Source organism: Hippocampus guttulatus, chromosome 5, assembly GCF_054856545.1.
Source record: "Hippocampus guttulatus isolate MCC_2025c chromosome 5, RoL_Hgut_1.0, whole genome shotgun sequence".
Taxonomy (NCBI): Eukaryota; Metazoa; Chordata; class Actinopteri; order Syngnathiformes; family Syngnathidae; genus Hippocampus; species Hippocampus guttulatus.
In genome coordinates this window covers 6,421,953-6,449,407 of record NC_141265.1, presented here as the reverse complement: position 1 = coordinate 6,449,407, position 27,455 = coordinate 6,421,953, and the positions used below count along the sequence as shown (strand labels likewise).

Sequence of the window (27,455 nt, the reverse complement as noted above, 5' to 3'; positions counted from 1 at the left end):
ATTTTGTCCGTGCTTGTGGAGTACAGCTAAAAAGTCGTGTTTATCCTGGTTGTGATTGTTAATTCTGAGCTGATGAGCCATTAATTTAAGGCATCAAGTTGAAATACATCATTTACACACACCAACACCAAAGAAGTTAAGGCGCTGTGTTACACAGAAATATAATTTAATACAGTACAAAGATAGACAACCCGATGAGATTTGTTGGTTTTAGTCAATATACAAAACTGACTTAATGTCAAAGAAATTCAGCAATATTGAATGTGGACTTGGGACAGCTTCAGGTATTGCTGCATTAAATGTATTGCATGGATATTGCTGCTTGGGGATCACTTTGGGAAACCGTTGCCAGTAAACGGTCCTCAATTGTTAAGCTATTGAGGAAACAAATTAGTCATATTTTGACATTATCCATGGTAGCCCGACTTTGGTTAAACCGGGGTTTTAAAGGAGGCCACAAAAGCCCCCCGGCGTGCATTACATCTGTACATTACATACTGTAATAGAAATATTAACAGGCTCCTTACATAAGCTTTAATGGTTCCTGGCAAATGTACCACTTGTCTGTCTGAGCAGTGGAGCTGCCGTCTGTCCAGAGCGAGGCCACCATTTCGTCATCTTACATCAAGACACCAGACCAGCTCCCACTGTGGGAAATGGTGTGTTGGGTGGGATTAAATGTCCTGCAGCGATACAATTGTAAGATCACTGCTGCATGAGTTAGTCAGTTAATGCTGTAATGTCCAGCATGTGAGTTTAGCTGAGGTGCAGGCACAAAAGGCGGATTGGAGGTGGGACTGTCCAAGTCGGGCTCTTGATTTTGGTCTGGCTGAGGCAGGTTTCCCCTTGAATACTCTAAATACCACTCCTGGAAGAAAAGGAGGAGAAGCGACATGTCGGGAGATGCACTCATACGAGTTCTATAATTAACAATTAACGCTTTGTGATTTAAAAAAAATGCATGAAACTGGATCTCAATTTTCACAACAAGCAGAAGTTTGGCAAAACACACACACACACACATGCTAATGGCAGTGTTATAATGCAACAGATATTTGAGCACAAATGGTGCAGCAACAACCGAAGACCTATAAAACTCCAGTTTCATATTCTTTATCTTCTGCGAAAAAATTTCTTATTACTGCACCTTATTGAACCAAATACCGTATTTGAGAAACTCTTCAGTTGCGTTACACCCCCCCACCACCACGCCAAGAGACATGGTTGCACACATTATCATGATTCACAAACCGTTTGATCCCTTACGTTCTAGTCAAATCATCATCTGTATGGTTTTATTAAGTATAATACCACACAGTCCGAGTTTCCTCATCAAAAAAGTTTTTTCCAAACCAACTCAACAGGATCTAACATTTAATGTTTTATAATATTGTTTCTGTGTCGTTGCTAGCCAGTGCCGATACTTGTGTAGTTGTTGACCTACATTTTGGACATTAGCACCATGCAGGTGCTAATGCACTCAATGTAAATACAACGAGCAAGCCGACCTTCAAAGTAAATCCAGCCAACAGCGACAAATGTTTCTTCTCACCTGCATCTCTTCTTCATACATTTTCATGCTGAGGTCACACTTTGTCCTTGATCTCCGCCCTTGGTATAACAGGGGTGAATGCTGTTCACTCTGTAATAAAAAAGGAGAAAGGCTGTTTAGAAGAAAAAAAAAAAAAGGGGGGGTGTGGAAAGTATGCCAGCGGTTTTACCCCACTGCGGTCCATTGCTTGCATGACTCCCACCAGAGAGCTGAGAGACGACTGTCCAGGACATGTCTGCTTGTAAAACTCCAGAGTGGACAGAGCTTCGTCACGCGTCACTTCTACTTCAAACACGATTCCATTCTCATCTGGAGCACAAAGACAACATGGCTTTGCTCCTTTGAACCACAGTGGACAGAGCACTAAACATCAGGTTTTACGGCAGGATCCCTGTGTGGAATAACGAGCGTCTCGAAAAGAACCACTAAATCGACCGTTCAGTGTATTCTGTCAGTATCGTGAATTGCAGAGATTAGGTTTACATTTCGCAGCGAATTATGTCCCGATAAGCCTTGCTTTCATTTCATTGTTCAAAGTTCTGACAACATGACGCAATTTTTTAGTAGCACTTGGGAGATACCTTAGAAGCAAAAACACATTCTTACGGATGAAATGCGCATATAGGCTACATACCACGTCAGACTTAAAATAACATTAAAACGCCGCAGGAAAAACAATGCATTCCAGTTAGGCACGCTTAGCGAGTGGCAACGCAAGACGGCCGGCGGTGACTTCAATAGTCGCAATGGAGAATAAGTGACTGTTTGTCCATTCATATCTAAATTCACGATTTTGCCTTATACTGCCGCTTGCTGTTGACTGAAAATGAGATGACAAACCAAAGCGCTCAGCCTGTGAATGTCACATGACCAACTCAGAAAACAGGTAAGACGTGGCAGTCATTACCTGCGCCTTTAGGCATTGTGATGTCATTTTCAATCGACAGCAAGTAGAAGTACAAGGCAAAATAGCATCCCCCAGATATTCATTAAAAAAAGGTGTCTGCTTAATTCATAATCCACAAATCCAATATACATCAGAATACGGACTATAGACTAGTAGGGTTTTATAGAACCTAACAGTGAAGACAAATTTTGACTCGACATCCCCTTTAACTGACAGATTCAGGCTTAGGTCTTCTACATGATGCATATGTGAATCCAAAAGGCATTTCATATACAAACATACCTGTACACACTAAGAAAACACATGCATGCACACACACAAACCCTCACTGTGTCCCACCCTGAGGGTTATCCAGCATTTCCCGGTTCTTGCGACTGTAGTTCATGCGGAAAACGAAAGCATCCAGGATGAAGGCCACAATGATGGTCATGACCACCTAACAAAAAAAAAAAAAAGGGGGGGGGGCAGAGCAACATTGTGCATCACAAAAAAGCAAAGCGAAATGTGTTCGGTGACACGCCACAGCGAGCCCCACCATGGTGACGATGTAGAAGGTCATGAAGTAGAGTCGACTCCAGTGGCTGGTCATGGAGGTCACTCCTTCCTAGAGAGCAGGGAACACGATAGCGGTCAAGCAGCAATAGGCATCTTCGGACATCATCTTCGGACATCATCTCACCATTGTGATGTACCAGTTGTTGACCACAGTCAGCTCAAAGAGAGTCACTGGAGGAAGCGGAAAAGACAAGCCAACGTACTTAAAGGGAACGAAACTCCCTGCTAGCTGGGCCCGTTGGTTAGCGCGTCAATGGTAACATTCAGCCAACGTGCAGCAGGTATTCTTTGCTCAGCAATTACACAACAGAAAAGATGAAAACTTGTTACCAAAGCTGCTGAGAATGTTGTTAAAGTTGTTGAGATAATAGTAGCCTCCTTCCAACACGGTTTTGTTGCCATGTGTGACGTTGGTCTGCTTGTAGGAGTCGGCCACCGTGCTGTTCCTGAGGATTGACAATGTGGAAAGGGATGCATTGTGTAACAATTACCGTATTTTCCACACTAAAAGGCGCACTGGATTATGAGGCGCACCTTCAATGAATGGTCTATTTTTTAATTCATTTTCATATATTGGACACACTGGATTATAAAACGCGATCTATAATGCATCCACTAGATGAAGCTACACTCCTTCCTTTCAACTCGAGAGGCGTTCATGACCGCCTCCGAAAAACGTAAATTAACGATTACTTCAACGAAACTACGAAAATTGAAAATAATGCATCAAAACAGAAAATCAAGCGAGGAAATCACAAAAATTCTATAGCCCCCCCCCCGTGGCATTTCCTTGAGTGTAGCTCCAACAGAATGATCGGATGTTAGTTAAATGTTGGAGACTGGACTGTCTCAGAAGTTTTTGTTATTTATTCCTTTGTTGTGTGTTCACAAAGAGGATCACTTGATTTTCTGTTTTGATGCACTATTTTCAATTTTCGTAGTTTCATTGAAGGAATCGTTAATTTACATTTTTCGGAGGCGGTCATGAACGCCTCTCGAGTCGAGCGGAAGAAGAAAAGGCACGGAGACGGACAAAGACGTACGTGTATTTGTTGAGACTGTGAAAACCATTAATAAAGTGTGCGTTTTAAAAAAAAAAAAAAACACCACTACAGCTCAACAAAAACGTACTTGCAACAAAAAAACGTATTTAATAAAGCAGCGACACAGTTCACTGAACCAAAACCAAGTTACAACATTGTAAGCATGTCTCCAGCAAGGAGCCATTTTGGGGTCGACATATCACCGTAATGACCATACACAAGGCGCACCGGATCTTAAGGCGCGCGGTGGGCTTTTAAGAAAATGGAAGACTTTTTGGTGCGGTATTTTTCTGGACGCTGAAGACCACAGGAAGACAATTTCACAAACAAACAAACATACTTGCAGCAGTCGGGGTAAACCACGTTGGCGAAGAATTCCATGCCCACGATGGCAAACGAGTAGTAGAAGATGATCAAGGTCAAACCCAGACTGGCCATCCTGGGGAAGAGCTCAAACATGGTGTCCAGCACGTTGCGATACCTCTTCTTAATCTTAAACAACCTGCAGTGATGCATCGCATAAAAGTAGTCAGAAAGGCAGAAAGTTTCTCTGCAAATTGATCAGATTGGTATGAGAAGTAGCGATGAAGTGCACCGTAGGAGCTGAAGTGGTCGGAGCACAACGATGAAGTAGAAAGGCTCCATATTGAAGGCCAGTGCAATTAGACCCAGGAACGCAAACACGGTCACAGAGAAGTCGAACCTGGACAGAAAGAGGACAACGTGGAACTATTAACAAAGGATTTGAATGCAAAGTCGTCTTTTAAAGGAGAAGTGAGTACGCACAGATTCCATCCAGAACTGAAATAAGCCATCGGTCCCAAGCCTGATATCTTCAATAACACCTCCACCCCATAAACTGGAAATAAGCAGAATGACAACAGGTTGATTAAAACAAATTCCAAAAAGTCAAGATGACAGCCGAGAGAATGACGATCAGACATTTGACAGTGAAGGCCAAGTGTATGATTGACCTCATATTCTGAAAACTACTCAGGATAGTTTCTGACACATTTTAACAGCTGCCCTACAAAGATGACAGTGTGTAGCCTGCTCACTGGTAAGGAAGACAATGTAATTCCACGGCACCAATCTAGACCAGGAGAAGCCACCTGTAGGGGAGATTAGAACCTGGAGTCAAATTTATTGAGTTTTATCCGATGCACTGGCATCATGTGCACACACACACACACACACACACACAAATGGCTTACTGTCTAGAGTGTACGTCTCCACGAGGATCCACACACCGTTGATGGCCACAACTGCGTCTGTAGATTGTGCGGGGGCGAGTTAGCGGCAAGTAAAATAGAAATGAAATAGTCCAAAAAATACTTACACATGGTGTACTGGAAGGCTTTAGACTTCACCAGCAGGTTGATGCCTGTAAAAGTGGAATTTAAAAAGTAGAATATGGGGGTAAAAAAAAAAAGACTTCAAATTTGAAGGAGAGACTTTTTAAGATAAAGGGAATAATATAGGGAACTGGCCTTTTAAAATAATGTAGGCTGTGTGCGGAAGGTCATCAAACCAGTGTTCCCCACTGCGCCGTGTCTTATACAACACATATGTAACATAAGCAACAGCCTTGCCAATCTGGCACGTACTCTACATGTTCGCTCCTTACCTTCCATTTAAGGCCTGTCACCTCATAGAATTTATAAAAGTCCTGCAGACTACAGAGGAAGCAAAGACACACATTGGAAGATGCACTGAAGTGTAAGCGAGCAAAAGCAGATTTTGAGTGATGGAGTGGAGTCACAGACCTGAGCATAGGAGAGCCTGAGGTATTGAGAGCTTTATAGGTGAGGAAGCGGTCTCTCGCTGACATCCTTGGCCTATAAAAACGCATCAGGCCATCAAACTGTTTCAGTGAGACACCCATTGGCCTCTGAAGGGGAAAGGTTGAAACTCATTAGAATGGCGCATCAGTTGGAACTTTGATGCTTGGAGCAGTGAGCACATACGGCATTATTTATATTTATATTTATATATATAATATATTTATTATTGCGCAATATATTTATATTGCACTTAATTGAACGGTGTTTGTTTGTTTTTTCTTCTTTCTTCTCACATTCTTGCTGCTGGAGGCTGTAAATTTCCCCAGTGTGGGACAAATAAAGGATATCTTATCTTATCTTATTAATTTGATACCTGGCGGCTGACTAACAGCTGGAAGGCGTGGTCAATAGCGGAGCGCTTGTGAAGCAACAGAGACTTGAACTTCATCTTCTCCACGTCGTTAAAGGTGTCAAACACCACGGCGAGGAGCTACAGGGAAGAGGAGAATGGAAAGGAAAATGGAAAATCAGCTACTGGAAGGGAAGTCGAATCTTTTGGCGCCATCTTGTGGAATCTTGGTCTATTTTTCATTTGTTTTATTCATTGCTGGTGTTTTTTTCATCAGCATTTGATAGGTTTGTTGGTGGTTCTTAAATCCAGTCCAGTTATAATATGTTCTTTTGTTGTCTTTTTTTAAAAAACTTTTTACGATGTTACTATATATTATCTACTTATTATCAACGTTGCTGTCTTGCTTCTTAGCTTTTGTCATTCTTATTTAAGATTTCCCGAATTAATTTTCGAGAAATTGACAGTTAATCTTACACTATCGAACCTGCCGTATAAAATCCTGTAAATTATTTTGGCTCTAAATCAATGTGAAACGAGCCCCCGCGGTCATATTAATGATAGCTAAATTTACCGAGGTCTTACCAAATGCAACAAATCATTTAGCCAAAAAAGAGGGGCTGTAAAAAGGTTGTGATCAGATCAATTTCTTATTCCTGCTCAAAGGCTGTTCAATAGAGAAATTGTGCTTTTACAATTGAAAGAAGGTTATACCAGGTTCATGATGAAGTAGAGCTCAATGGAGAGGTACACAATGAAGAACACACACGACCAGCGGTTCTTTGAGTACGACGGCATCATCACATCAGGGAAACTACAAGAAAAGGCAGATGGCTTTGCTTGTTTGTGCGTCACATGACCGCACAAACAGATGCTGCTGCTGCTTACTTTGCCGTTGTCAGCAGCACAAAGAGGCTAACCATGCTGTTTTCCAGCGTGTTGAAGTACTGTGGTGACAACAGATGGTCGAAGTCAGGAAATATGATCGCAAGTGCACGTGCACGTTCCCAAATACACACACAAACAGCCGCGCGCGTGCGCGCAGCCACAAAGGAAGTCGCAGAATAAAGAACGTTAAATGAACTCCAACTTACTGGATCTGATATGTTTGTAGAGAAGAGGCAGAAACCTGGGATGGGAAAAAAAAATCGCACTTAAGAATTGTGTGGACCAAAAATAATTGGCAATAAACAAGGTTTATAAAAATAGAAATAAAGTACCATACAATCAGATTTCAGCAAAAGATAAAGTGAACAAAAAAACCTTCTTCAATGTTACTGGTTTTTGTCATGGTTTTCGCACCAAGCAGCAATTAAAGCATTTTAATACATTTGTTGTAAACCAATAAATAAAATAAAACTTGTGTTTTACTTGCATCTTTACTGTCATTTCTATTCCCAACATGCATTAGACATTTACATAAGTAGGTATTATAGAATTGTATTTTTTTTCATATGTTGCATTCATAATCATATATTTTATTATTGAATGATTTGGCCAATTATTAATTATCCTAAGCAAAATGATTTTTATGATAATTTGTTTTTGTTTCCGTGTACATTACATAATGGAACAAACGTCCATGTAACTTGGAAATTAGAGGACAGCTTCAAAACTGCATTAGTTGAATACAATTTTGTTCTTAATTGCGTCTATAAGTATGCGCGATGAGGTTTATTTATGAGCTAGCGTGACCAAATGAATATTTTTCGCATTTCAAAATAAATGATTCTCACCCAGGATAGCAAATATGACCATGAAGAAGAGCAGGAGGAGGAGGATGTCAATAAATGGTGGGAGAGACTGGAAGATCTGCCGCAGATTTCTGGTTGAATGAGAGAAATAACGCAAATAAGGACATTTCTGAGCAATCGCTTAACTTTGAAATGTTTGTGTCTGTATACAACGCGTGTGTTCATGAAAAACACAGAATTGTCACCAAAACATTGGACTCATAGTGTACCTGCGTACAGCACCGCAGTATCTACAGTCCACAAGGAATATTGGTCGGAGTGCTCGGGTCACTCGCATGTGGGACGTTTGGCGGACCAGAACCACGATGGCCTCAACAAACTGTAGCAGCAACACACAAGCCTGGAGAGGGACAAAGATGGGAGCTCGAGCGACGGCACTAAGACTGTGGCTGATGCTCGCGAGTAAAGCAAGTGCTACTTTTACATACGGGTGCCCCGCTTGCAGTTTTTGGAATTACGAGCTGTCACTTGGTCAATTTTTTTTTTTTTGCTTTGTGTTGTGGCCAAGTGCATCATCATCTCCCGCAGATCAGGTCTGGTGACTCGGTTACAAAAATCATGCCTTGGTGTTTGAATAGTATAATCATTCCACTGCGACAATCGTTAGACAGAAACTTTTTGTGGCCCCTTTTTTTCTTCCTCGAGGGTTTTCATCTGAATATTCTGCTCCAGGGTTAACTGCTGGCTGTGCTGTGTGTGTGTTGTGACTGTTCACTTCTCACTAGCCACTCGCCCAAAATGCAGTTGAAATTGGATGAGGATGTTCACAGCAGAACGGAACTATGCCCACGGCGCTGTTCGTGCCATCATCCGAAATAAAATAATCCATTAAATTGAAGGCTCGTACTGAGCTGTTAATGCAAGGTTGGTTCATACACTTTCCGCAACAGTGCCATGAGGAGCAAAGAATGCATTGAAATTAATCTTTGAAGTTAAGGTATCACTGTATCAAGACTTGCAAAACATTATGCACTAAAACATCAGTTACCTTCACCATGGTCCTCTTGTGTCGTATGAAGGTGTGGAAGCCCAGCCAGCGGAGCTTCATGCACAGCTCAAACGCCACAATAACCAAGGCCAACAGCTCCAGAGTGGCATGAACCTGCACAGGCGATCGAAATTTCTCAGCGAATGATTTTTTAAAAAAAAATTAATTAATGTGGACGTGCTTTCATCCTCACTCACATAGACGTCCAGGCGCAGCGAAGGTACCGCGGGAGCTTCGCACAGCGACAGCGTCATGAGCAGGAGGCCCGTTAGCAGCTCCATCATGTAAAAGAGGTGGTTGTGGGCAAAGAGGTACGCTGCCAGCGCCTTGGGGTTTCGAGGGTGGGTGAAGAACTTGTCGTTGTTCTCTCCTTCCTGTAAGTGACATTCAGGAGAAAATGGACACTTCAAGTTCAATTTGCAACATCACGACAAAAAGGCTCTTCAAATATCACGAACTCACAAACAGATTCTATCGTGTTAAATTGGGCATGTTGGTGGCTCGGCCAGAAAATGTTTCTCCTTTTCTTAACACTGTCCTGATCCTATGGAAGGTATGCGCCCTATACGGTTTGATCGTATGTTATGTTATGTTATGTTACAATATGTTATGTGTACTGTTGTATTATTGTTACCCATCCAGACGCTCCCAACAATCCCTCACAATCCATTTAGGTTATTGTTATTTTATGTTAAATGTTTGGTAAAGCGCTTTGTTACAGCTGCAGCTGTTGTGAAAGTTCAGTATAAATGAAGATGTAGTGTCATAGTATTTAACACAAATAGGTACACTTTTGAAAGGTAATGGTAAGGCTTATATCAATGTTTTTTTCATCTAAAATTCAGCTTTGTTAGACTTTGCTGTCTCCAAATTTACACAACTTGACAAACAAAATAAATAGCATTGCAATAAAAGGCTCACATTTGTGGAAGTATTTTGTGGTATAGCATGTCATGTAGAATATTACGGGTCATTCTGAAACAGAAACTCAACTTTTCACAGTAGATTGACAGTGATAAGCAGCGAAAGGGATTATGAAAAACATTCAGAGCCAGTGGCTGCAATGTTAAACCTACATTCAAATAACGTGGTCAGGAGTTTTAGGTGAAATAAAATCATATAATCATGTGACGCTGCAGCTCTGCTGGCAATACCGTCCTCTTGCACGTGCATACCTGCAAATAGATGGCCGCCTCTTGATAGTTCATCTCCCAGCTTTGTCGTAAAGACACATTGTGTGCTCGGTGGGGTTGAGGCCCAGGTGTTGACACCGCGGCACTATTTACGATGTCATAGTTTCCAGCACCACCATCTGGAAGAATACACAAAAGTATAAAGAATGACAGGGTTGGGTCAAAAATAGGTCAAACGCATAGTACACAGCTGCTCCTACCATAGCAGTCCAATTGTATCTGCAAACAATACGAAGAGACCACCAAAGGCATCTCATTACTTCGCAGATCTCGACGTAAAGTAGCTACGTGGCTGTTTAAATGCTCCATTGATATTTGTGGAGCGGTGTACGTCTCTCTGCGGTTGAAGTCTACAAGCGAGTATCATTCACTGTGTTACGGGCTTGTTTCAGCTTCCACACACATGGGGATACAGATGGCCCAACATTCCACAAGACTGATGTGAACTCTAGAAACTCTTGAGCGCAGTAATAATGTGTGAACGTCTCGGACAAGTCAAGGAAGTTAAGTGTGGATCCATTCAAAACAAGAGCTGTGATGTGAAACAAAATAGGCCTTTTAAGAACAACTTTGAAAGGCGGTAAAATATCTCCTTGTGCCTCAGTGGTAAAATGTGAACTTGGGACCCAGTGTTAGCAGGTCAGTACATCATTGTCAAAAGCTGGGAGTCATCAAGATGTCTAACAGAGAGTAAAACGAAGAAGCAAAAAATGAAAGTATGCGAAATAGAATTAGATGAAGACCAATGCACGTTGCATCAATAATGCATGGAGAGAAAAAAAAAACAACCCCAAAGACACAATCTGCCCTCCAGAACGCCTTAAAATGTCATAATCAAGCACACAAAGTGAATGTAAAAAAGGCAGCCACAGCAGTTTCTTTCTGTTGTGACACTGCAATGTAAAGCTCAAATTCCATTCCGGCAGTTATACAGACAGGAGGACACGTAATGTCCAACTACAATCCATCATTTGCCGGGAAAAAAAAAAAATCACGTTTTGAGCAAAAACACAGTCTGATCTGGCTTTGTTGCATTCAAAAGCGCTAAATAATCATGAACAAGAGCTTCTCCACGCCACCCTTCACATCCCATCATGTGACCTGTCATATGATTTGTAACAACTGCTGTCAATTTAAAGAAAATCCATTTTCAAGAGTTTCCTCGATCCAGGAAAGACTCCCAAGGATACTCCTCAGGAACAAAATGTTTTCCTCTTATCCGACACTCCTTGGCATCCTGGAAAACAACCGCTCTTCTTCCTGTTCCTTTGAAGACCCAGTTTGTTCAAGCACAACATTCACACACTTTCTACACATGACCGCTAAGGCGGGGCAAAGAATTCTCTGCTGAAGCAGCATTTCCTTTGCTGAGCCTTATGTAACTTTTACGCTGTGGAACACAGACGGTTGAGCGGATGCTTGCACATGCTACAAAAGTGGCCGAATGGTAAAACCTTACATCATAAAATACAATCACTGTTTTTCATTAGGCACATCAATCCATCTTCTACACAAGTTATACTCACTAAGGTCACGGGTGAGTTTAAGACCATCTTTGGCGAACCCAGACTCAGAGAGATAAAGAACAATTCACACTTGCTTTCACACCTATGGACCATTTAGAGTCCTGAATTTTAACATACATGTTTTTGGAATACTGGTATGTGAGGAAAACAGAGTAGCTGGAGAAAACCCATGTAAGCATGTGCTAACCACTCGTCCACAATGCAAACCTTTCTGTAAAATGTAACAAGATCCGATGCAGAGATTGTTCCAACTCAATCCAAAAATGTTGATATTGTTTATCAGCGATAATGCATGGGACAATATATCGTGCAGCAAAATGTGTTCCTCAAAGTCACAGGCCCTAACCCCAATTAAGATTAGATTGGTTTTTAATACATCTTTTCAACATATGCAAAGACACCAACTTTTTACGAACATTTTGCCCCTGTGAATAAAGATCATTTGATTTCAGAAGCAAAATAGTTTTCCTCCATTTGGTACTGAATGTGAATATGTGCAGACTTATTCTGGTTAGATGAGACATATAGCTAGATCAGACAGAGTGTGTGTTGAAAAGTATTTGTTAGCAGTCTGTAAAAGTTTGTGTTTGTGCACTTCATTTAAGATTAACATATTCTTTATTTGTCCCACACTGGTGAAATTTACAGTCTACAGCAGCAATTTTGGGGGGTAGAAAAAAGAAAAACAAGTGTTTGCAAGCACAAAAATAAATGTAGATAAAGAGATTTGCTGACATGCTGTGCATCTCCAGGGGGCCGAAACCCCATTTTATAAAACTTAGTGACACCCCTAACTAATACATTGCCATTTTGTATAACATGCTAACAAGAAAACATTTTATTATATTGTATAAGCACAAAGAATAGCGGGAAGAATAGCAGCTTGATGTTCCTGTGACCACGGTTACAACTATTATTCAGAAATTTAACATCCGCAGAACTGTAACAAAGCTGTCTGGATTGGTCTCAGACTCAGGTCACGACACTATAGTGACCCAAAACACCCAATAATGACTAACAGCAAAACATTTTCTTTTCTGAAGTGAAAACCTGATCTAAATCCTACTCAACGTATGAGGAAGAAGCTGAAATATTAAGTCTGTAGAAAGCACCCGTTAAACCCGTGACAACTGGAGCAGTTTACTCACGAAGAATGGACCAAAATACCTACAGAGAGATGCGGAAGTCGCAGGCAAAGTTTCAGAATTCGTTCGAGGTTGCCCCGAACAGAGGGTACCAACAAATTTGTCCACGTGTGTATTCGTTAGCAGTGTAAAAAGTCACAAAATAGATTTTTTCCCCCCATATGTTTCTTCCATACCTTTTTTATTTCACATATTTATTTTACGTAAAGGGTGTTTCATTAGATAGATGTACTCACTTTCGTCTACCCTCTCTGGGTCCTCGTTGAGTAAACCGCTGTTTGCATCGTCCCAAGTCAGGATGAGCGGCACGTCATCGTCGTCAACCTCCATTCTTTAATCACAAATAAAACATCAGTCTGTCACAAATCTCGAGGTACTCTTGGGCAAATAGATTCCAAGGGTGAAGTCAGCTAGCTAATACATTGCAAACCAGTCGCAACAAATTGTAATAAGCTAACGCTAAACTTGTTAGCTAACAAACACGAGTACTTCAAGTACTGTTGTTTAGCAAGCAATGTGAAATAAAAAAATGTAAAGGAGCCTACAAGCATCAAAGCTACTATCAAGTTAGTGCGCACAAGCCTTGTTGTTTACAGTTTTGGTCCAGCCCTAGCACGCAAGGGACATCTGTCACTGAATCAATTGTCTCAGAGCGTCACAAGCAGTCACAAGCTGACCGCCTGCGTACGTCGAGGCATCCTGCGATTCTGCAACACTGAAAAATAGACCAGCTCCGAAAAATATGAGGTGGCTTCGCCAAACACGATAAGTTCTTATGAGACAATTTTTTTTCATGAGCAACAACACCGACGAATGGAGTGTATTTGAAGCAAGCTCCGCATTCAAGTTGTATTTTGGTGGGACGGTGACGGATTTTACGACAATTTCGGCTATTCACGGCAAGCTGTATCATATTGTTTTCAAAATAAAAGTTAACAACAATATGTATTTTATGTACCTATTGGTGTATACAGTATGATCGATACAAAAGAAAATTTTAATAGCTGGAGCCTGAATAAACATTTTACTCCTATAAGTTCATTCGGTAGCCGTTTTTGACCGTATCTTAGCAACAGTAAACATTTTTGCCAGCGAAAGTTCAGAGTGCGTTTCTGACGATCAACAAAAGATGTAGTGGTAATGTACCTTCTCCATCTTTTCGTTTGGTAACTGTCGTTGTTATGGATGTTTTGATGTTCAACAATATTCGGAACAAGACGAAATATGAGTCGAGAAAAAACTGGAATGGGTTACACTAGTTCCAAAAGTAAACGTGGTCAGAATGAAATGTTATTACGTTTTAAATATGAACGGAATAAAAAAAAATCAAGGATAGCTTAATAAAATGTAGCAATGTTTGTTTTCTTTTAAGGTAGCGAAGTTGCATTTGAAAAACGTTGGTCACATGACGTCATGTGTAAGAAGGCTCTGACGTCGGGACGTTGTCACAATATACACAACCATGACATTGTATTTAGGATAAATAAATATGTTAAATATGACATACGTTTCGTAATGGATATTTAAATTGTAAAGCAGCCAACAATGCAGATGTAACTATCTAATTGTAAACTACTTATCTATTCTCACATCTTATTGTTTTCTCAGTGGCGATTTTGACATGTCTGAAGCTCAGCTGATAGAGGTGATAGAGGGGGACACCACTCAGCTCTTATCCCCTGGTCTGCAGCAAGATGACGATTGGGAGGCTGTGCTTACCCATGAGGTGCCACAGCAGAGGCTGCTCTCTCCAGAGGCCCAAACCATCTCAAACATACTGGAGAACTGCATTGCTCAAATCGAGATTGCAGCATCTCTGTCTGCCATCCAACAATTAGTCTGCTCATCTATTGATATACAAGAGGAGTTCACTAAGATCCTTGAGGTGCATCAGACGTTAAGGGAAAGGCTGGAAACATCGAATGACCTCAAGAAGATAAAAGATAGACCGGCGGGAGAAGAAAGTGCTCGACGGAAAAGGAAGGCTCAGCTAGAGAGAGACTTCAAGTACTCCGTTAGGAATTTGCTCAGGTTTTTCCGGACCCACCCTGATGCAATTTCGGGCTTAAGACCAGAGGTTGGCATTGAACTTGGGGAGACGGAGTGCACACTCATTATAGGGCTGAAGAAATTTCATGTACATATGATAGAGAGGTTGCAGACCACACCTGAAGAGGAAATACTGTTAGCCCTTGAGACAGTGTCACCTGACACGGAACTAATTGTCAAACTAGAAGAAACAGCTGCAGCTATCATACAAAAAGATGTTGAGGTGAGCAGTTCTATAAACACATCTTCTATGTAATGGAAGTAAACACACATCTTGACTTAAGATTTGGCCACTCAAAATTTCCCCTTTGGGTCACCCCATGGTTTTCTATTTTTAGGGCTGTGTTATTCCAAATATCTATCCTTTTTTTGATTAAGCTATTTTTTTTAGTTCACTCTGCATGTATGTTTGCGCGTCATTCTAGTGCTATTCTGTTCCAACCTTTGAGCAGACACCTGAAGGCTTCTGGGCCATAATTGACTGAAATTTGTAAAGTTCACAGTTCCGTCTATTGTAAGCAAAGCTGCATTTCCAGATGAAAAACAATCCAGCAACATAATTCTGCTGTGCAACGGGCTTCACTGTAGGTCCTCATTTCTTCTGGTGAAGATAATGTTTTACTGGCCCCAATGCAATAGAAAATCTATTCGGTGATTTTTTTTTGGGGGGGGGGGGTTGTGAACAAGAGATGGGCCACAATCTGGTACATTTGGGACATTTTGTGTGAAAGGGTGCTCAAATATTAGTTTTAGCAAGTCCATTTATATATATATATATATATATATATATATATATATATATATATATATATATATATATATATATATATTGGATGTCACATTCTTGTTTAAATACATGTTTTTACATCAAGACAAAAAAATGCTATTTTAAAAAGGGTGTGCCCAATGTACAGTCATCCCTCACAAGAAGTAGCAATAAAAAAATACTGTGACTCAGAACACTAAATGTCTGACCTCTCCCATTTTTTGGACTGGATTTTTAGATTTCCGAGAAGAAAGATGACATCGAAACTTTGGAGCGTCGTCTTAAGGAGAACCAGATAGAAGTAGTCGACTGGAAGCTTTTCGCTAACGAACAGTGCCAGTCCCTCATCAAGACTTCTCAAGAGAAGCAAGCCAACATCCAGCAGGAAATAGACCGACTCAACATTCGAATCCACACTTCGACACTTAAATTCAGAGAAGGGGAGAAAACACTCCAAGAGGTGCACTTAATTTTTAGGACTGTTTTATTACATCATTTATGTGACGGGGAAGAAATAAACCTCATGTTTCTCCTTCTTTGACAGATAAATGAAAATGTGGAGATGGAAATTGAATACTTGCTCCAAAAGTTTGATGATGAAATACAAGAGCACCAGGTACAAACTTTTGAAACAACTTTGTTGTTCCATGTTAGTGAACTGTACCTAAGGAACATCATGTAGACTTAATTATACGTATTGATCTTGATCGAATAACTAAGACACACAATGAAAAATGGTGACCTTAACAAGTTCCATTTGTTTGTAACGCAGGACGCTCATATGTCAAGTTATTATTTCCCATTAAAATGAATTTAATTGAAAAATACATACAAACAAAATTAAATAAAAACGAAAGAAAGCGTTTGTAGATCATGTTAATTTAATGGCCATTATGTTGCTCATTCTAGCGCGCCCTTTAACCACTAGAGAGCGATAAAATACATACAGACATTCACTAAATAATTTGATGAAAACCAGAAGAAATACATTTCAAATAAGCCACAATAATATTACGTAGCCGCTTTTGCCAGGCTCAAGCTTATACTGTATGTGTGAATATTGTTGTATGCTCTATCAGCATGTGCTGCTACGTGTTAAAATACAACATCATTGCTAATTTTGGTACTTCGGCCATCGTATTCTGCATGGTGTGTGAGCATTAAGATAGCGGATTTAGGAAGACGAAGTTGATGTGTTTTTGCTAAATATACAATGTGAAAATGTCTTCGTTTTATGTTAGATTATATGACAAAATCTAACTGGTAGTGGCAATTAACAGGTTGAAGAAAGAACATGCCTATTTTAAATACATTTAAATAATCCTATCATACAATTTGTTTTAGCTCACTAGGGTTTACACAATAAGGATTTTGGACCCAATCACCGATCAGCTAGTTTAAAAAAACAGATCACCAATCCAGTCGGAAGATGGACCAATATGTCCAGTGTATTTAAACAACTTGTTTATTTCATCTGTGTGTGTTTACATCCATTGTGTGGATCCAATAAGTAATGTCAGGGTTCGATCAGTAAATGAATACATTACAACCAATCACCGATTTTGCATAAAATGCAAAATATCTGCTGATTAAATATAGCCTATCAAATCTGTAAAAAGTGTAATTTAAGACCAGCATGGTCAAATGAGCTAAAATCAAAAACTTTTGACTCAGGGGGGAAAACACTGTCTTGACATGCATGTCTGGTAGGGAGAAAGCAGATGTGGATTTGCCCAAGCCAATCATGAATTGATCAAATCCACTTCACTGTCTTCATCTCTCAGGCTGATCTGGAGTTATGTCAGATGGATGTTGAGAGGGAGGAAGGGGAACGTAATAGACTGGAGAAGCCTTATGCTGACCTGGAGAAGGAGTACAACTACATCATGGAGAAGCGTCGACTGGAAGAAGAGAGAAGAGTTGCTGAGTTGAAGCTTAAGGTTGCTCTTTACTGTCAGTCATGGTGGAGAGGCTATTGTACTCGCAAGATCTTGGCCAGCAACCCCATCGCACCTAGTAAAGGCAAAAAGAAGGGCAAGGGCAAGGGCAAGGGCAAAGGCAAAGGCAAAGGCAAAAAGAAGAAATAGTCTAGATTTAAACATCACGACAGTATGCAATCTGTATCTGAGCATTTGGAATATTTGTAGGCCTCTTACCAGTGTTTAGAGACTCCTGTCAAAGGAGAACTGTTGGTGTGTGTGTGTGGGGGGGGGGGGGGGGTATGTCACATTTTGAATCGGACACTCTTCAAACCGTTGGGTCAAACATAACCCAGATTGGGTGAAGGAGATAACTAAGCGCTGGGTCAAGATTTTGATCCAACACGTTGTAAAAACTACCCATACTGGTCAGTTATACCAACCAGTAAATGCGTTACCAAGTTATCAGGAGCTGAGGTTAAAAATAACAGAAATTTTACGATCAACACTATCAAAAGAAGAAGCAGGAACTTTCTCTTGTAAGGGGTCAGTCACCAGAACAAGTCATGCCGTGATATGTTTGGCGGTCTTAACACCAGATATTATTCCTGACACAACCCAACCATTTTCCATTCATTCATTCATTTTCCGAACCGCTTTATCCTCACTAGGGTTGCAGGGGCGGGGGGTGCTGTAGCCTATCCCAGCTGTCTTCGGGCAGCAGGCGGGGGTCACCCTGAATCGGTTGCCAGCCAATCGCAGACCATTTTCCATTTAAACCCCAATTCCCTGTGTCCCAAATCAATGATGTTGCCTGCTGAGCCATCCAGCAACCACAAACGCTGTCTAAGAATAGTAACTTCGACTTCAGCACACAAATGGCAACCGACTTCAATATTTTCAATCAAATGTGCTGGATCAAAATAATGAACCCCACCTTGGGTAAAAGTAACCTAATCTGCTCAAAATTCACAGCTACCCACAAAGTGGTTAAGGAAAACAACCCTGCATTTTTTTAAAATTCAGTTTTTATTCCTGGTAACATAATTCACGACAGGACTTACACAGGTAACATGGACAAGGGGGGATGGTTTTGAGGTTGCACATCAAACTTACCCAAGCTTGCCTTTTTGACCTTGTTTACTGAGGGTTCGTCACACTGAAAGATGAGTGGATCCACCAAATGCTGTTTTCTTGTTTGATCACATGATGGCAGTATGGGACTGCTCAATATCACTGTATGTTGGATGTCACCAATCCACCATGGGGGAGTCAAGAGCCGCTCCAGGCACAGGAAAGTACTTGGTTGATGTTGAGGAAGCATTAAGAGAGAGTCCGAAAATCTTTTCATATATTATCTATCAAATGTAACATTTCAAAATGTCTGTTTGTTACCACTCTTTTTTTTTTTTGGGCCCGGCTGTCCCCAGTGGACTCTATACTAGACGCAAGGTCAATGGTCACACACAGCAACGAGAGTCATTTAATATGAATAAAAGTCATGGGAAAAATGAATATATTTACATTTCTGTTTCTGAACTAAGACTGTTCCTATTTCATGATGTATCCTTCATATGTGACGCAAGACTCCCACATTTTGGATACTTGGCAGTTTTTAATAGTCAAGTAATTTCAAGTCTTGGTTTTGCTCAATTATGAGAGTTATAGGTAAATTCCTCTTACAAGGAGATCATAAGAAAACATCAAATGTTTACCAAATTGATGTGATAAATTGAAATTATGCAGGGAGGATCCTGTGTATTGAACCTGCAGACTCAGAGTCATCAACCGCCTGGCTATGGATAGGCAATCAGTAAAATCAATTGGTGTTTGTAAATACTTCCTCAGTATGTCATGTTGAATTTCTTTTCCTGCTTATACTGCAGCTTTTCAACGAGGGCTGTCTTCAATCTCGTCGCAATTCAGTAGTAGTATGTGAACAACAGATTATGTGATTGTGAGAAGAAGATTATTTTTTGAAGCTAAAGTCTCGGGGAAGGTCGCTCTAAATCAAGTTGAAATGTAGAATCTGACTCTAAAAACACAATAAGACTGCATTTTATCAGAGTACTTCGAGATGTAAATTTCTTTGAATCTGAGCTGTTCATATATGTGTGTGTGTGTGTGTGTGTGTGTGTCGTAAACATTTATTGGAAACTGGAAACGCTTATAGAAAGATATCGATGACCAATTGTATGCAATCTGTTCTTCATTTTTGATCATGAAACAAGTTTATGTGATTCCATCTCCACCAAGTACAGCATGTTATTCACTAACTATACCTGTACATCGTACATGATGGATGGTTCATGAAAATTCACAAATTCACATTTTAGATCCAAATGATTTAAATACAGTCCGATAATATTTAGGTAATAAACAGCGGTACAGTCCTTTAATGTTGTGTTAGTGTAAGAATGTTCTTTTCTTCATCGTTTCTATGTGAGCTACCTTGATAGCGTATTACAATGTCCTTGTGGTCCTCCATGAACATCTTGATCTACAAAAAAAGACAAAAAGAAGTGTATGTATTTGTGTGTGTTGAGCTCATTTCCCACTTCAGATTCTGTCAATCATCTGTCAAGGTACAAACCTTGTCCAGTTGTGTGTCGGTGTCACTCAGTGGGACGCCTTTCTCTCCATCCACGTCGCCGCTCGTCAACTCGTAGAGGTTGAGTGCTGCCATCTTGATCAATCCCAGCAGCAGCGTTTCCTTGGCTGCAGTGCCTTGAATGTGTTTCCACTTTGTCTCCTGTATGAAGGGAAGAGCAGAAAAATGACAAAACCATCATACAACATTCCACGTAGAGTTCCTCTTTGGCAGGATTAGCTTTGATACCCAGTGTTCCACTTCGGGTTGTGCCCTGTCCAGTTTGTGGTGCAGCTGTGACAGCTGGTTGCTGCACTGCAGAAGCATCAAGCGATGTTGGCTGTTGAAGGTCAGCAGGGCTTTCCTCTGCATGTCCACCTGCTCCTCGGCTAACCTCTGCTTCTCACAGAGCTGCTCCCTGATGCGAAGAAGATTCTCCAGATGACCTGCCAGAGTTGCTTCATCTTCAAACTGTTGACACAAACATGACACGGGTCAAAATTGCACTTACTGATCCTCTCAAAAGGGCCCGATAAAATGTTCACAGCGCTGGTGGTAGCCTGAAAGATACAGGCCACATTTTCTGATATGAAAAAAAAAATGATGGTCAGCAACTTTTGTGTATACTGTATTGAATTATGCCAAAGCTTATTTCAGTTGACTTTGGGGTGAGAGGCGAGTACACATCTTTCCCCAGTCAAAAATTTGCAGAACTGAAATTCGAACCTCAGAACTGTGAGCAGATGTGCTGAGAAATGCTACTTCAAGCTATTAACGGTTTTACTACAACACTAAAAGTAAACTATAGTTTGTATATAGAGCTCTATACTGGTACGGTGGACCGAGCCAATTCGTGATAAAGTTTCGCGAATGGCTAGGGTCACCGAGAAAGTGATTCAAATTGCCTCTATTCAGTTTAAACCACAAATATGCCACAACCTATGACCGCAAAACATTCTGGAGATACTCATAGCATTTCAATTATTTGCAAATATAGACAGCGTGGACAGTGTTGTACTATACTTGTGTGAACAGTTCAACATTGCTGTGCATCAAGGTTATCTCTCACGTCAACCTTACCCGTGTTAGCTTCAACACCTGTTGCATGAAGTCCCGATACACTGTGTCTCTTTGCACGCGATGAAGGAGCTGGTGTTTTCTGCGCTGCAGTTGAGCGTACTCCTCCTGCAGCATCTTCACCTCCACCTCTTTCTTGTTGGCTTCTGTCCTCTCTAGTTCTGCCCTTTTCACCGTCTGAGCAGCATCATGTTCCTACACACAGAGATAGGTTATTTTGCGGGGACAATGAGCAGAAACCCACAATTGATTGTGCAATCATTCGTGGATTATTATAATGCATGCCTGGGGTCTCGCTTGTATTGCATTGCGTGTTTTGTGAACGAAATTATATTTTATGTTGTTTACTGTTGATGAAATGTACGTCTTAAAAAAAGATGAGGCACTGAAGACAATTCTTTTTTCTAAATTTATACTCGGATCATCCTTGATGTACCTTACATCAAGGCAGACTCTCTCACTGGTTACTTCATAATGAATCACTAAAGACTGCCTTATCTTGACACAAACACAGATAGAGTAAATGTGATGTTGGCTGAAATTTCATGTCGGAAAGGCTAAAATGTATATCTCAAGCTTAAGTATTGATTTTTTTTCCTGGAGCTGTTTCACTGCCAATGGCAATTCATTTTAATTTTTCCAGTTCTCTTCAATAATATGAAAATAATGTTCACTGCACGCCCACGAACCTCGAGAGAATAAGTGGGCTCGGATAAAGGTTAGATGGATGCAACAAAGTCAAAAGCTATCTGGTGAAACGCTCAAACACTGTTTAGCAAACGTTAATGTACGTATTTGGGGATGGATAGAAATGTCAGTTTTTAGAGGTTCAAATTATTTGGGGAGTTGCAAGGGATTTGTACAAAAATCACTTTGGTTTCACTACTTCAGTACTGCAGACTGAAAATACTGAAGAATTTTCTTGGGCTCCTGTCAGTCATCAGCCCTTAGAATCCATACGGTGCCTGTATATACTTCATGATTTGAGATCACAGCCAGATGACAACGTAACACATTTGTTTAGAATATTCATGTTGAGCATCATAATGAGGTCTTGTGTAAAACTCGACTGTACCTTTGGAGAAATGTCCAAATTTGAGATGAATTCCTTGGCCTCCTTCGCCTCCTTTAACAGCTTATCTCCACATTGTCGCAAACTCTCCAACTTCTTTGAGAACACAACATCAGGCACACAATTACTTTGGGAATTGGAAGTGACAATGAACCTTGTTCGTGTTGTAATTGTAAATATGTACCAGATTTTCGTCAGGGACAGACAAAGACACAACTATAGTTGACAGAACAAAGCACAAGCAGATCTGGAAAATATTGCTCAAGAACCAAACCACTCAAGCACCATGATGAGGAAACAGACACCCTGCACCAAAAAAAATAAAATCATTTGATCACTGCTGACCAGAAATTCATTACTTTTTTGGGGTTGAATGCTAATCACTTGCTAGTGTATGACGAAACCCCAAACGCCCCCACAGCCTCCTAAATTAGATGCCTGGTCACTCCCACCACGCCCAATTAACGCACGCCACTTCTCACCCACGATAACTTAAAAAAAAATTAAGAGAATTATTTAGTATTATGTTGCTGTCAGTCGGCCATGTGATTTTTTGGTCAGCTCACAACGTTAGCAAAGCTTTGGGAACACGTTGATTTAATGGCATAAAAGCCCAAATCAGTCCTTCTACTTTTACCAGAGCCTTTTTTTCGTCACAGGTATTGGTACTTAAGTACTTAAGCCGTTTTCCATTGCGTACCCGAAAGCACTGCTCCTGTATAGCCACGAGATGTTCCTGCTCCTGGCGAGCCTCCATGATTTCAATGAAAGTGTCGTTCCTGTCACGGTACCTCCTCGCTGTCCCCGCGCAGCGTTCACCCTCAGACATGCTCCACTTCACACTTGAAAATAGAATATTGATGAACATTGATAGCTCTCACACGGACTCTGGCCGAGTTTCACAGTTTCGTGCAAATTTACTGTGAAATAATCCTCCCGGGGGAGCTCAGAGATGATTAATTAAATATGTCGAATACTCACGCAGTGCTCAATTTCAATTTAGAGGTTGACTCTGTTCCTTTGGTTTGCATTGGTGTCACTTGTCGAACTCTTTGTCAAGCATTGAGTTGACGCTGAGGTACTTCCGGCTGGTTGTTGCTATGGTAACTTGTAGACAGTCGCTTAACTCTTTATATTTAGTTCATTTTCGTACACCGGGGTAAATATAAACACATGGGCAAAAAAATGCACTTAAAAATACATTTTGAACATTTTATTCCATTGGTATTATGAACAACAGCATAAGTGCTTAAACATAAAAACAAACAAATTAATACTTCGATCAAGAAGGACCATCATGGCCAACATTAAAAATTAGGGTCGGCAAGGCACGGCAGTTTTATTCATAGAGCACATTTCATACATAAGGAAACTCAGTACACTACACTTATAAGCATTTACAAACACAACAGTTAACAACATGCAAAAGAAAAGCAGAACAAACTGAAGTAGCTTAAAAAAAATTCGAGAATGTTTTGACATCATTTAAAGAGAGTAGCAGAAAACCTTTTAAAAATAGTCGGTTTTTACATGTACATTTTTACATTTTACATTTGCACGGCCCTTAAATGTAAAGAACAAAACAAAAGATAGCACGCTAATCATTTTTCATTTGAAGTAAACTTTTGCGCCCAGACTAAATAAAGACCGAATAAACATTTTCAAAAAGTTGTAAAATATATTTTACTTAAAAGTTATATTTCACTTGAACTCTACTTACCAAATCCTGTGCTGTGTTAAAAAAAAAAAAGTTTAAGTATCATTACACATTTTAGAATGTGACAAAACAAGAAGTTGCATATGAGACTTAAATAATGATGGCATGCATTGATGGCCTGACTGATAAGTGTTACAGATGTGAAACGTGTGACTTTTTCACTTAAAGCACAATTCACACTTAAAAAAATCACACCCTTGGCCGAAGCACGCCACAGCACAAGACACGCTCGCATCAGACTGACACAATGACATTTAACATGAGTGTGTCACGCATTGCTGTAGAAGACCATTTTATGTAGCTATAAACTACTTGTGATAACAATTTCATTGTGTACTACTTAAAATATATACTGGACCGTTCATTAGGTATACCCGTACAAACCAACGAGATTCAGTTCACAGGATGTATCAATTATGATGCCCTTGAAAGATAACAACAAAGCTAAAATTTGAATTACCGATAATCAAAAGTGCTATGCGCCCAAAAATTGTTTTATATTCATCAGCAAATAAAACTAAATCTAAAATATATTTCGAGACTTGTTGTTATCACCTCTCAGGGTAAGTACGGTGCGCCCAGGTTACAAGATTGTAACACACAAGACAAGGTGACGGAGGCAGGTGGCAGTAGCCCACATAATGGAAATGTTATGTGCTGTTCTTTTTGCATCATAATTACCAGGTGAGAAGCGAATGGCGATGCAGACAGAAGCGACATAGAACAACCGGGAAAATGCATCTGCTGATTTAAAAGGATTTAAATATGTACACACACACACACACACACACACACACACACACTGAATACGCTTTGAAGGGATAAGAAACGCTTGACCAGAGAGCAATGAAGAGGAAAAACAAAAACACACCGAGATGCCTCTGCATCTATATTTAATGAATGGATAGCTTAACTACGCACTCACACATACATGCGCATTCACAGAGTATACTTTATTAATACTCATCGAATGGAATGCTATTATAATAAAAGCATGTCGTGTGAGGTGATGGGCCAAGTGTGGGTGTGAGACGGAGGCAGACATCACACCCATGTTAACATCAGGAGAGCTTTTTTACTGCTGGAAAGAAAAAGGAGGAAATGATAAGTCACTTTTATGGTAAGCTGATGCAAACTGCATTGAAAAGCAACATTCACCCTCTTTTCTCTACTGGTGAAGGTAATTTTGCTCCAGTTTTCCGCAAAAGTGCCTTTTAATCAGTCACACATGTTGACCATATTGATGGAAACAATGTCGTCAAGATTCTTGAACAGATCCAAAGTAAAGTTCTTAATATGTCTCCGAGGTAGTGCTCTTTCTTTCTCGTCACAAACCTAAAGACTAGTTTTCCTTGCTCAAAATGTACTGTATAATTTATTGTCAAAGATCAGAGGGAGAGTGCATAGGAGTATACGTACCATTGAAAAACTTGACCAGCCCCTGACATTGTACCAATGGCAGCAGTTTATAGCAAACACTGTTACTGGTTAGCAACCATGGCAACAGCCAATTAAATTTTATCCACCTAGCGCCAAGTTACTTCAAGGCACTTTTCGTAAGGATCGGGCTGGATCACACTCCTTGTCCATCAAACCGACCCAACAGCAACCCAATATGATCAAACACTTTGGCGACAGAAGCAAAGAAAACCCCTTTCCCTTGCCGACTAAGATCCAACACGGCTGTATTAAATCAATTTGTCCTAATAAGAGAGAATTTGATGGAGGATCCGACCCTGACGGGACAAAACCATCAACTGGGACTCGCTCCAAATTCCTGCAACTTTCAATCCATTCATTTTTTGATTTACTCATTCTCACAAGGGGCGTGCTGGAGCCTGTCCCAGCTGTCTTCGGGGCAGTGGGCGCGGGACACCCTGAGCCGGTTGCCAGCCAATCGCAGGGCACACAGAGACAAACAACCATCCGCGCTCACACTCACACCTTGGGGCAATTTAGAGTGTTCAATCGGCCTGCCATGCATGTTTTTGGAATGTGGGAGGAAACCGGAGTACCCGGAGAAAACCCACGCAGGCCCGGGGAGAACATGCAAACCCCCCACAGGGAGGCAGGAGCTGGAACTGAACCTGGTACCTCTGCACTATGAGATTGACGCGCTAACCACTGGACCACCGGGCCACCGTAATAATCATAAAAAAATGTAATAATATAATTTAGTTCCATTTATGAATTAAGGGTTGCATTCAACTACAAGTGTATTTTTTTTCTGAAACATCATATAACTATGAATTGCAACGCGTGGTAAAATCCATGTTGCACAGGTTTCAATAGGTTTAGCTTAAAACAATGAATACATCTCAAAAACCTGATGTGCTAGAAAAAAATGTCAAGACATTTTTGGCATCAACGTCAAAAATACATTTAGGGATACAATAAAGCCATCTCTGATTAAAATTTGCTGTTGACCAGTCATTAGTACAGTATAAGACTGTCTCTTCCATTTAAGCAAACACACACACACACACACACACACACACACACACACACACACACACACACACACACACAAAGGTAATAAACATTTCAGCATCCATAATTCACAGTTGTTGCAAAGCGATATTGAGAGGAAGTCTGTGTTAATGCAAATGCATCGTCAGACAAAGAGTCCAGCGCCTCCATGCCGCCATCTTTTAATAATGAGCCACCAAGGCAAAGATGCACTGAGTGGGACTCAAACAGTGTTGCTGCTGCTGGCAAACAAAGGAGGCTGACAGCAGGCTGAGTGAGTGCAGTGAAATCAGGCCGCATGTGCACTCAAGGGAGTGGAGTGCAAGAAGAGTACGAATCATTTGTTTGTATATTGATGTTTGTGTTTGGTGTTTGTCTCACAGCAGTGGTCTTGTCTGGCCTGTTTGCAAACATGCCTGAACATGACCCAAAACACGATTCCAGTGGTGCGTTGCATGCTGAAAAGAAGCCTGTCAGATAAGAGGCCAAACAGGCCACGCTGTGTACTGAACAACATGGGTTTTCTCAATATATCCTATTCTGTATTTTGTTTTCTGGTTTGCACATGAGTAAATGTTTGACAATGAAATGGTACCTTGGGGATGAATGCGTGCAGTGACGTTTTTATTAAAACAAAACAGTGGTGCGCCAACTCTTATAGTGAGGACACATGCCAGTAAATTAGAGTACTCTTTTTCATTTTAAAATGAAATATTTTCTTGAAGTAAAATAACAGTTTGTGACATGTGTAAAACACCACGTGTGGATTGAAATCTTTGCTGGATGCAAAAGCAGCAAAGTTGAGCAACATATGTTTCCCACGTGATTGTCACCTGTTGCTAGGCAGAGTACAGAGTGCTCAATCAAACCTGCCCTACAGACCAAATTTTTTGACAGATGCCACGCCCACTTGGCTGTTTGCAAAGCAAACTTTTGGGAGACAGGGGCATGCCACAGTACTGCAGCCCCCCCCCCCTAAAAGAACACAAAGGAAAAAAAT

General features: G+C 40.7%; 3 protein-coding genes across 6 annotated transcripts; 1 reads left to right on the top strand and 2 right to left on the bottom strand.

Moving 5' to 3' along the window:
• Positions 1–149: 149 nt before the first annotated feature.
• On the bottom strand, positions 150–13,633 carry tpcn1 (two pore segment channel 1). Of its 4 annotated transcripts, none has more exons than XM_086110644.1 (26): positions 13,033–13,631; positions 10,108–10,244; positions 9,130–9,306; positions 8,933–9,046; positions 8,154–8,284; positions 7,927–8,015; positions 7,285–7,319; positions 7,079–7,137; positions 6,905–7,004; positions 6,215–6,331; positions 5,824–5,948; positions 5,685–5,733; positions 5,548–5,611; positions 5,397–5,441; positions 5,272–5,328; positions 5,116–5,169; positions 4,844–4,916; positions 4,653–4,760; positions 4,398–4,559; positions 3,345–3,460; positions 3,139–3,185; positions 2,995–3,063; positions 2,799–2,895; positions 1,722–1,861; positions 1,553–1,642; positions 150–868 (listed from the first exon to the last, which is right to left on the bottom strand). In XM_086110644.1, the coding sequence occupies exons 1-26, from the start codon at positions 13,124–13,126 to the stop codon at positions 725–727; spliced, it is 2,493 nt and encodes an 830-aa protein (XP_085966770.1). In that variant the 5' UTR covers positions 13,127–13,631; the 3' UTR covers positions 150–724. The 4 variants fall into 4 exon arrangements, with proteins under 4 accessions (XP_085966770.1, XP_085966773.1, XP_085966772.1 ...); XM_086110647.1 differs by lacking the exon at positions 13,033–13,631 and adding an exon at positions 10,326–10,779; XM_086110646.1 differs by lacking the exons at positions 150–868; positions 1,553–1,642 and having other exon boundaries at positions 2,783–2,895; positions 13,033–13,633.
• A 55-nt stretch (positions 13,634–13,688) lies between these two features.
• Positions 13,689–17,798, top strand: drc10 (dynein regulatory complex subunit 10). The gene is made up of 4 exons (XM_086110652.1): positions 13,689–15,068; positions 15,850–16,071; positions 16,156–16,227; positions 17,396–17,798. Exons 1-4 carry the CDS (start codon positions 14,418–14,420, stop codon positions 17,696–17,698), a joined length of 1,248 nt encoding a protein of 415 aa, XP_085966778.1. The 5' UTR covers positions 13,689–14,417; the 3' UTR covers positions 17,699–17,798.
• A 2,095-nt stretch (positions 17,799–19,893) lies between these two features.
• cfap73 (cilia and flagella associated protein 73) lies at positions 19,894–23,354 on the bottom strand. Its single transcript, XM_086111873.1, has 7 exons — positions 23,251–23,354; positions 22,970–23,111; positions 22,273–22,365; positions 21,201–21,392; positions 20,370–20,591; positions 20,124–20,282; positions 19,894–20,030 (listed from the first exon to the last, which is right to left on the bottom strand). The coding sequence occupies exons 1-7, from the start codon at positions 23,298–23,300 to the stop codon at positions 19,926–19,928; spliced, it is 963 nt and encodes a 320-aa protein (XP_085967999.1). The 5' UTR covers positions 23,301–23,354; the 3' UTR covers positions 19,894–19,925.
• Positions 23,355–27,455: the final 4,101 nt, after the last annotated feature.

Coding starts and splice junctions, on each gene's coding strand:
- cfap73 (XM_086111873.1), bottom strand. CDS start 23,300: ATGCAAACCAAAGGAACAGAGTCAACCTCTAAATTGAAATTGAGCACT. Junction 23,112..23,250: donor AAATTGAAATTGAGCACTGC/GTGAGTATTCGA, acceptor TCTATTTTCAAG/TGTGAAGTGGAGCATGTCTG. Junction 20,283..20,369: donor AACCCGAAGTGGAACACTGG/GTATCAAAGCTA, acceptor CCCTTCATACAG/GAGACAAAGTGGAAACACAT.
- drc10 (XM_086110652.1), top strand. CDS start 14,418: ATGTCTGAAGCTCAGCTGATAGAGGTGATAGAGGGGGACACCACTCAG. Junction 15,069..15,849: donor TCATACAAAAAGATGTTGAG/GTGAGCAGTTCT, acceptor CTGGATTTTTAG/ATTTCCGAGAAGAAAGATGA. Junction 16,072..16,155: donor GGGAGAAAACACTCCAAGAG/GTGCACTTAATT, acceptor CTTCTTTGACAG/ATAAATGAAAATGTGGAGAT.
- tpcn1 (XM_086110647.1), bottom strand. CDS start 10,434: ATGGAGCATTTAAACAGCCACGTAGCTACTTTACGTCGAGATCTGCGA. Junction 5,734..5,823: donor TCAGGCTCTCCTATGCTCAG/GTCTGTGACTCC, acceptor CTTCCTCTGTAG/TCTGCAGGACTTTTATAAAT. Junction 869..1,552: donor TGTATGAAGAAGAGATGCAG/GTGAGAAGAAAC, acceptor CTTTTCTTCCAG/GAGTGGTATTTAGAGTATTC.